At 38.4% G+C, this 10,415-nt stretch overlaps 1 protein-coding gene across 2 annotated transcripts in view; it reads left to right on the forward strand.

Moving 5' to 3' along the window:
- The window catches only part of RRAS2 (RAS related 2), a 71,299-nt gene extending 64,280 nt beyond the window's left edge, over positions 1-7,019 (forward strand). For both annotated transcript variants that reach the window (XM_059407962.1, XM_059407955.1), the window contains exons 5-6: positions 3,608-3,726; positions 6,165-7,019. In XM_059407962.1, coding sequence (XP_059263945.1) covers positions 3,608-3,726; positions 6,165-6,252 — 207 coding nt within the window. In that variant the 3' untranslated portion in view covers positions 6,253-7,019. The remainder of the gene's footprint in view (positions 1-3,607; positions 3,727-6,164) is intronic.
- The last annotated feature ends 3,396 nt before the right edge of the window (positions 7,020-10,415 follow it).

The following is a 10,415-nucleotide window of genomic DNA, read 5'->3' on the forward strand; positions in this document are numbered from 1 at the left end:
GATAGTCATTGGGCAAATATAAATTACTTTTATTGTTATTTAAATCTCTTTAAAATATAATTGGATGTTTAAAGCAAAAATAGTAACTGCCTATTATGAGGTAAAAGGTAATAATAAAATGCAGAAGGAAGAAAAATACTATTGTAGTAAGATTGTTACATGATACTTGCATTGGTGTAAAGCATTTGAATTAGACTGTGATGAGTGAAAAATGTGTATCATAAACTCTAAAGCAGTCCTTAAAACCACTTAATACATAGTTCATTAGCTAACAAAGGAGAGAAAATGGAATCCTAAGAGCAATACAGTTAATCCAGAAAAGGGGTTAGATCAAAGAACAAATGGGTGAATAGGAAAGAAAATTCAAGATGACTCCATGGTATCCATAATCACATTAGCAGTAAGCAATATGAGAACCTAAATTAAAAGGCAGATTATCCAATCATCAAATTGGATAAAAAAGTGAGACGCTACAAGAAATCCTTAGTGTAAAGGTGTGAATAGGTTAGAAGTGAAGGGTGGGGTAAGATATACCATGCTGATCCTAATGGAAAGCATGTTGAAATGTAACGTAAGTATCAGCCTAAGGCCATTTCAGAGCAAAGAAGATGACCAGGAGTAATGAGGATTGTTTCATAATGAAAAAGAGATTACTATTCATTAAGAGAACATGACAATCCTAAACATTCATATACTGAATAACAACTTCAAAATTCTTTTTTTTTTAAAAGATTTTATTTATTTATTTATTTATTTGAGAAAGTGAGAGAGCGCCCACAAGCAAGGGGAGCACCAGGTGGAAGGAGAGGGAGAGGCTGGCTCTTCGCTGAGCAGGGAGCAGGATGCAGGCCTTGATCCTGAGCCCCGGGATGCTGGGATCATGACCTGAGCCGAAGGCAGAAACTTAACAACTGACTGAGCCACCCAGGTGTCCAACAACTTCGAAATTCCTAAAGCAAACATTGAAAGAACTGCAACAAGTAATTGACATACTCATAGTCAGAATTTTCAACACTGCTCTGAGTAGTTAAATAGAAAGTCAGTAAGGATCTTGGCGGCTTGAATAACATTATCGAATAACTTACTCTAACTGACATTTAGTGAATGCTCCACCCAACTGCAGTGGAATACACATTATTTTGAAACGAGAACAAGTCTCAGTAAGTTTAAAAGGACTCTAGTCGGACCAGGTATGTTCCTTGTTCATGGTGGAATTAACTTGGAAATCAGTAACAGAAACCTATCTAGGAAACCTCTAAATATGGAGAAACCAACAAACTTTTAACTCACCCTTGGTACGAAGAAGTGATCAAAAGGAAAATTATTTAATAAAATATTATGAACCAAGTTATAATTAAAACAACATATCAAAATTTGGGATTCTACCAAAGAAGAAAAATAGAAATTTATAGTATTAAGTGGTTATTATTAGAAAAGAAAAAGACTCCATTCAAAGGCTAATTTCTACCTTAAACTAGAAGAAAAAAGCAAATTAAAACCATAGTAATTAAGGAAGGGAAATAAAAAAGAATGGAAATCAATGAAATTGAAAATAAAAAATTCATAGAAAGATAAATCTGGTTTTTAGAAGATTAGTCAAAGTGACAAATCTAGCCAGAAAGACCAGGTGAAAAAGGAGCAAAGCACAGATTACCAGTGTTAATAATGGAAGAGATTCCTTCACTTCAGATCTTACAGATACTGAAAATGAAATAAATACTATATAAAGAAATACTGTGCTATAAAGAAATACCATACTGTAAAGAAACTTTATATCAATAAATTCAGCAAGTTAGATGATATAGTCATATTTCTTAAAATACTACCAAAATTCAAGAAAAAAAAATAGATAACCCAAATAGTGCTGTATCTATAAAATAAATTCAACTGATTATAAAAACCTTCCCTCAGAGAAAATCCCAGGCCCAGGTGGATTTGCTGGTGAATTACGTCAAACTGATTTTGCTGAAAGTGTTCCAGAAATTGATGATGAGAGGATTCTTTCCAACTCCTCATACGAAGCCAGCAGTACTCTGATACCAAAGCCAGACCAAGATGTAAGAGTACGATAGTCCAATAATACTTGCGAACACAGATGTAAGAAATTCTTAAAATTCTAGCAAGTAGAATCTATGAAGAGGACAGTGCACCATTACTTGAGTGGGGTTTACTCCAGAAGTGCAGTGTTGACTTAGCAGGAAAAAATGAATCAACACAGTTCACCATGTTAATAGACTAATGTGGAAAGATCATGATCTCAGTGGGTGAAGAAAAAAAAAATTTGAGAAATGTAACATCCTGCTGAAAACTTTACAGATGGAATAGCAGGAACTTTGTTCACGTGATAAAGGGCATGTGCAGTGAGGCCCTACACTATTCAGTGTGCTTCCTGAGGAAGGACTGTATGCTGCTGGCGTGGCTCTGAATGTGCTAGCTTGGAGGTCCGGCCAGAAAAAGAAATGAAAGGCACCCACAGTAGAGAAGAGGCAATAAAACCGACTTTCGTCGCAAACAACATGATCCTGTAGAAAAGCCTATGGGATTTATGAGAGAGCACCCAGATAATTGAGTTTAACATAGTTCTGGGGTGTAACGTAAATATACAAGTCATGATCCTATTTTTGTAGAGATAAAGGTACCTTACTGAAAAAAGACCAGAAAAATGTGGTTCTCTGTGGAAGATAATGTTGAGTCCACCCTCTCCCCCAGTCTGCAGTTTCTAACGTCTCTGTGAGTGTTGACTTCTGTGGTGATGACAGCAATAAAAGTCACTGTTTTGGAAAAATAGTTTTCAGCCACAGTATATAAATGTGATGAAGTTTAGCAGTTTTTGGTAAATGTCATGACTTTCAGCCTTTTACGCTGAAAACATATAGGGCATTACAGTCATTTTATGTTTCTTATTCTGCCCTACCATTTTAGGATGTTCGTTCTACCACCCTTCACATCCTAGTATATGGAAAATGTTTTGATCGTAATCATTGCTCATTTTTCTCGTGTATTTACTGAGCATGTCCTGTGTACCGGCTACTGGGGAATGCAGAGATGAGGAAGACCCGCGGCCTCTCGAGGCTTCCGTCCTCTCCGTCCTCACCTCTTTATTATTTTCTCTCTTGGCTTCTCGTATTTAAGCTTTTCTAGACTTCGTGTTGTACCTGGAACTTGGAAAGGGCAGCCCCCCCATGGCTCTTACACCTGCCCTTTCTTTTGTCAGGGATACCTTCTTACCCCACCCCACTGCACTCCCTACTCTTTATTTAGTTCTTAGTTTAAATGTCATTCCTCAGGGAAGCTTTCCCTGATCTGCCCAGCAGGGTTATAGAGTCTGCCAGCACCTTGTACTTTTCCTTCCCAGAACTTATCACCATTGTATTTAATACTTACTGAGTGACCACCAGACTGAGATCTTGTCTGGTAATATTTTAATCAGTGAGTTGTTTTTCAGAGCTGGGCTCTGGTTCGTATTGAGCTTGTGAGTCTCTGTTTATCTTATGGAAAAGCAGCTCGGCTTGCTGGCTGGATTAGCAACGCAGTGCATGGCCACGGATTAGATGGAGCAGATCTGATTTTTAATTCTGGACCTCAAATACAACCCTTGGGATTTCAGGTAACACAGGAGGAAGGACAGCAGTTGGCACGACAGCTGAAGGTAACGTACATGGAGGCATCAGCCAAGATGAGGATGAATGTAGATCAAGCTTTCCACGAACTTGTCCGGGTTATAAGGTACGCGAGACCCATCTTTGAAGTTTGTTTTAATTTATGGAATTTAACAGGTAATCACACTGTGCTTTTGAAAACCATAAGCTGAGAAAGAAATTGCCACTCAGTGTTTTAAGAAGGGAAGCTGTATGTAGAAGCACTTCTGTGCTAGGCATTGACACCCAAGGCATATTATAGATTTTCATTAAGGACATACTGTATACTAGGTACTTCCTACATATAAAACCAAATTTAATTATATTGAAGGAGAGAGTACACATAGAGATTTTGGGAAGAATCTGTGCCGTTTCCAGAGGTGTCCATAGCATGAAGATAGGGAGGACAATAGCTACATTTGAGTGGAAATCTCTGCCAGACACTGTGCCTCATACTTCACGGGTATCACTACATTGAATGCTCACCACAACCCAGTAAACTAAATACTTTGATCTATCCTCACTTTCGGATGGGAAAGCAGGTACATCAAGGTGAGTTAACTTGCTCAAAGTTTTGGCGGTAAACGGCAGGGCTGGGACTCAAATCCATTTCTCTGATTCCAGAGCCTGTGCTCTTCAGCTTTGCTCTGTCCCCACGTCTTCCCAGGCGGACAGTGAGCTAGGTGGGGGAGAGTCAGGCCTCCCCTTCATGGGGTGAAGTGTGACATCTCAGATAACCAAGGGGTTTTCTGTCTGCTGGCCTAGAGGGCCCCTGTGGTTCAAAAAGTGTTAATGGTTCCAGGAAGCTTGAGGTGATGGGTGAGGTCACCTGGAATTGGTTTCTGTGTGAGAAAGATTGAGTTGCTTTATAGTAGGAGGGGTTTAATTTGATTATTTTTAGCCTTGGTGGCTTGGCCTCTACTTCACCCTGGGCTCTCTAGGTCTGCTAGTCTCTGTCTGACAGCTATGTGGAGTGAGCTGGGGTTAATTGTGAGTCTGAGGGGAATCAGCATCTGTGCTATGGGCTTCCTTTTCTTTTTTAGCCCTTTGCATGGGCATTCCCTTTGTAGGGAAAGAGAACTAAGGTTTATAGTTTTTTAGTTCTTAGTAGTTTGTTAAAAGTACAAGTTCTCGGGGCGCCTGGGGTGGCTCAGTGGGTTAAAGCCTCTGCCTTCGGCTCAGGTCATGATCCCAGGGTCCTGGGATCGAGCCCCACATCAGGCTCTCTGCTCAGTGGGGAGCCTGCTTCCTCCTCTCTCTCTGCCTGCCTCTCTGCCTACTTGTGATCTCTGATCTCTCTCTCTGTCAAATAAATAAAATTCTTTAAAAAAAAAAAAGGTACGAGTTCCATTTTTAAACGAGTACAGAGTTTGTTTTGTAAGATAGAAGAGTTCTGGAGGTGGATGGTGGTGATGGTTGTACCACATTGTGAATATATTTAATATTGTTGAACTGAATGCTTAAAAATGGGTAAGGTGTTAAATTTTGTTATGTGTATTTTAACATGGTTTTGTGTGCACACAAATGCAGTGCCTTCTTAATGTCACTTTTACTGCCTTTTGAAATATTTGGCCCTGGGTTTTGATCCTTAGAATCTATATCCATATCCATTAGTCAGTCTGGAGTGAGGAGTGAGTGGGTAGAGGAAGCTTTTAAAAAAAAATGTTTAATTTTATTTTTACTTTTAGTAGGCTCCCTGTCCAGCATGGGGCTTGAACTACGACCCCGAGATCAAGAGTCTCTACCTACTGAGCCAGCCAGGTGCCCCTAGAGGAGGATTTTTTATGCCACACACTGATAGGCCTTTAAACATAACAGGAGCTTCTTAGATCCTCATAACAACTGTGGAAAGTAGAGTTTATTATTGCCTTCTAAAAAACCGAGGCTCCACTGACGTTGTTAGCTAATTTGTCTAGTGCTGACTGGTGGCTAGTAAGTGGCAGAACAGGCATAGGAACTGCGTACCTCATACTTTATATTCTACTCTAGCAGTGGATGCTTATTCTTTCTTTATTTTTAAGAATATTTTGTTTATTTGAGAGAGAGAGAGAGAGAGAGAGAGAGAGAAGAGTGTGTGAGCAGGACAGAGAGGGAGAGAGAGTCTGAAGCTGGCTTCATGCTGCACTCAGAGCCAGACTCAGGGCTTGACCCGTGACCTGGAGATCACGAGCTAAGCTGGAAACCAAGAGTCAGATGCTTAACTGACTAAGCCACCCAGGCGCCCCAGTGGACTCTTATTCTTTAAGTATACCTTATAATCATGAAATTTCAAATTGGGAAGGGAACTTAGAGGTCACTGAGTTCAGTATCTCAGTCTGATTCAGGACTCACCTATCAGTGAAACTCAGCTCTGCTTACGTTGGCATTGAAATATTTGTGCCCTTTTTCCCCTCAAAGATTTGCTTTGATTCCCTAGTTGAAATTCAACATTGAGAAGCATAAGCACATAAGCTAGCTTTGTCCAAAAATAATATATTTGTAGTATTACCAGCAAGAAAATTATATGTAAATTTTTCTGTCTTACAGGAAATTTCAAGAGCAGGAATGTCCTCCTTCACCAGAACCAACACGGAAAGAAAAAGACAAGAAAGGCTGCCATTGTGTCATTTTCTAAGAATCCCTTGAGTTGTAGCTACCAACTGCCAGGAAAAGCCCCCATCTTCTCCTTTTCTCTTTATGGTTTACATCACATCATGTTGGTACCTTTCTAGCCTTAGACAAATGATCACCATGGTAGCCTTAGACCAAGAAGCTGGCTAATCCTTTCTTGTGAAGCTAATCCTATGGTCATTTCAAGACAGATTTAAAGGAAACACTAAGGCTGCTTCAAAGATTATCTGATTCCTTAAAAATACTGATCTATATACACAGACACATTCTTTTTTAAGGGCTTACATTTTAATAGGGATGAATCAGTTTTGGAACCTATGCTGTTTGCCAAGCTGAAGTCATAGGTTGTGAAATAACTTTTAACTTCTGGAATCATATTTCCTATTATTATTCTAAATAGAAAAGTGAGGAGTTTTTTTAAAATGTGAATTTTTGCCTATCTCTAAAAATTTTAATGTCAACTTTAGTTAACCTTAAATACACTGAATTGAATCCACAAAAGTGAGACATCTCAGACCTTTACCGATGCTACAGCCTTTGTTTTCCCATGGCCAAAATACCAAAACGCCTATTGTATTTATACATTAGAAACTGCGTATGAAGACTTTTTAAGTGTTCCGCTCCTAAAGATGATAATAATGTTCTATGTGGCCAAATATTTGGACTTATTCTGGACTTAGGCATTTCAATGTTCTTGGTTTTTTAAGTTAACTCTTTTCACAGCCATGTCGAGAGTAAAAATAAATAATTTCTGTCTGTCTTCCTTTTCAAGTATTTGTGGATAAGGGATTCAAAAAAACTAAAACTGTTTTTTGTTTGTAATATAAAATATGGAATTGATCTTTCCGAGGTCAGAGATGATTAATGTTTTTGCTATATACTTTTATACATTATTTTCTTATCAAACTAGTTAACAAGTATTTTTATATGTTTGTAAGCAAATATGCTTTCACAGCATACCTTGTGTATATGTAAAGATAAGTATTTAATTCTCACTGTTCACTTTTAACTGACAAAGAAAAAAAGAGAAAACTACAGAAACTGTGGTAGAACTTGACTTGCCCTTCTGGTCCTGGTCCTGGTGGCGCCCACCTCTGGCCAGTCACGTGTCTGCTCGAGAAAACTTCTCCATAGATGACAACAGGATGAGACTCAAGTCACCTTTGAAACACCGTACTAGGTATTGGCTGTTGTATCAAGTAGTAAGTGTAAAACTTTTAATTGACAATTAGTATAACTGTGGATGGCTTCTGATTTTGTTTTTAATTCTGTGGATTGTGTTTAAACAATTCAAAAGTATGTTCCTGATTGTGAGATACTAAGTGGTATTGCACAGTTGTCACTTTATTAAATGTGTACAACAGTCCCATGAAGTTGATAAAGCATACCCTTGTATAGCTTCAGGTGCTAGAATTAAAATTGACCTGTTATCACAAGATAAGGTTTGATGACTTGTTATTTGGGTGGTTTCTTGGAGGAATGGGAGTATTGGAAGAAACACTTTAGTAGCTAGTTCTGTGCCTTTTTCTAACAGTGCCTTAGGGTTTGCATCTAAAGATCAGGATTGGTTATTTAGTAGGTGAATTTGAAGTGAAATGGCTTGGTGTTCGTAGGGATTTCCTGAATATTTTCTGGAGTTCGCATTTCTTAAACTTTTTCTGTGAAGTGCCCCTGACAGAAACCCCATCTCTGAAGGAGAGAGGAGGTTGAATACATACACATATACTCCTCTGAAGAAGAAGCCTAGAACAGCGGAAGCACAGTGCACACATTTATTTGAATGCTCGTTAAAATCTCTGCCCAGGAAGGTACTGGAGTTACTTACCCTGTGGGTTTTGACACTCCAGTGCTATCACATATCCTTGTTAGGACTTTCAGTTGGGAACATTTTTTATCATAGGTAACTTCAAATAACAAGAGATTGTCCATGTAATAGGTAGATCGAATGGGAAACCTTTAATTTTATTCTGAATAGATGATTTATAGCAAAGCAGTTTGAAGGTTAAATTTTGTTTTATCAGTTTACTTTTCTTTTCTCTCTGGGCTTCACTTTGGATACTTTTTATTGCTACATCTTCAACTTCCCTAACCTTTTCTTCTCTCCTTGTTTCATCTGCTGTTAATAACATTGAATGAATTTTTCATTTGAGACTTTGTGTTCTTTTTTCTTCCGTAGAAGCTCTGTTTTGCCTTTTTTTTTTTTTTTTTTTAATATCTTCCATCTCTCTCACTGTGCTCAGGTGTTTCTCTTACCCAGTCCCTTCCAACAGAGTTCCCAGGGAATTGAGTCTAATGTCTTATCTGTCTGTGGTTCTTATCTGTCTGTGGTGTGCAGTGAATTAACTTCTCTTCAGTGCATCTGGGTTGGTTCTTGCTGTGTATCATCCTTGGGAGAATTGAGAAAGGCTGCTTTGAATATTTGAACATGGTTATAATGGCCATTTTAAAGTCCTTATCTTTATAATTTTTGGATCTATTTTTGTTGACTGGGTTTTCTCTAGTTATGGGTCACATGCTTCTGGGGTTTTTGTTGTTTTGTTTTGTTTTTTGTTTTTGCGTGTCTAGTAAGTTTTAATTGGATGCTGGACGTTGTAGATTATTTGTTGTCGGTTGCCTAGATTTTGTTGTCTTCATCTAAAGTTGCCGTCCCCTCCGACCCCTGCCCCAGTAGTTGATTTACTTGTAGTTCAGTTTAATTCTTTCAAGGCTTGCTTTTAAACTTCACACAGTCTCAAGTATCTTCCCTCACCGCAGGATGGTTTAGCTTTCCTACTAAGGTGTGGCCTTCTTAGTGTCTCTACTGAATGCCCTTTGTAATCAGTGAGGACTCTCCAGTTTGGTTAATGGGAACCAAACAATTCCCAGGCCATGTGAGCTCTGGGGGACCATTCTATCCTTAGCTCCTGGATCATCCTTTGCCCAGCCTCTGGAGTTTCATCCTATATATGGATATCTTAATATCTGGGATAGACTTGAGACCCTATGCATATTTTTGGAATTCTTTTTTTCTGTGTAGCTCTCTCCCCTCCACAACTTTGCCCTGCAACTTTCTGCTGCCTCAAATTCCCAATGTCTGGGACAGATCTCCAGTATCTGTCTTTTCAGCTTAGGGAAACATTTATGCTCTGCTCGGAATCCCTTATCCACTTTGCAGTCAGGGCCATCTTAAGGCTTATCTTTTTGTTTCTCTTCCATCAGAGATGGTAATCCTGTGCTGTCTGATGTATATAATGGTGAAAATAGGTGTTTCACATACTAATTCCAGTTTTCTGGTTGTCTACGGTAGGAAGGTAAATCTGCTTCCTGCTACTTCTCTCTTGGAAACTGAAGTCTCTCCCATGTGATATCTGTCATACAATCAGAGATGCCTTGTAGCTCTCTTATTTTATGATTTGAAATCTTATTTGTTTTTAACAAAGAATGGCCAGTCTTGGAGCATGAATAATCCTTGTCTGTGTGACCCATTTTTTTTCTCTATAGCTACAGGATTGGGGAAAACAAACCTTTTTTTTTTTAAAGGACCATACAGTAAATATAAATGTCATCTTGGGTTTTTTGGGTTATATGGTCTAGGTCCCAGCTACCCGGCTCTGCCATTGTATCACCAAAGCCACCATAAACAGTGTATAAATGAACGAATGTGGCTGTGTTCCAATAAAACTTTATGTGGGGACACTGAAATTTGATTTCATATCGTTTTCATGTCATAAAATGTTCATCTTCTTTTGAATTTTTAAAAAATTCATTTAAAATTGTAAAAACCGTTCTGTACAAAAACAGATGGCAGATTGGATTTGATCTGTGGGCCATGGTTTGCCAATCTTGCTCTAGAGCACATGTAGCATTTGAGATCACAGTCCCAACTTTAGAATCTCTTCTCTTTATAGATGTTAAAATTCTTTCAAACAGTATTTCCTGAATTGAGAGTCACGAATTCTGTCCTAGGAATTTTGTCTCTGTTATTTGTTTAGGGATTTACAGTATTTCAGGGTTGGACGTTATGCCTTACATCTTACACTGATGATTCCTCTAAATTTGGGGCTTCAAAATTTTAACATATAAATTGGTCCCTTTATCATTTGACTTTTAGAATTTGGTGTAATAAGGTTCTATATACATCAGGTCTACGTTGTTCCTCTTCTGACTTTTCATCACTACCGGTTTTAT

The sequence above is a fragment of the Mustela nigripes genome, chromosome 1 (genome assembly GCF_022355385.1).
Source record: "Mustela nigripes isolate SB6536 chromosome 1, MUSNIG.SB6536, whole genome shotgun sequence".
Lineage (NCBI taxonomy): Eukaryota > Metazoa > Chordata > Mammalia > Carnivora > Mustelidae > Mustela > Mustela nigripes.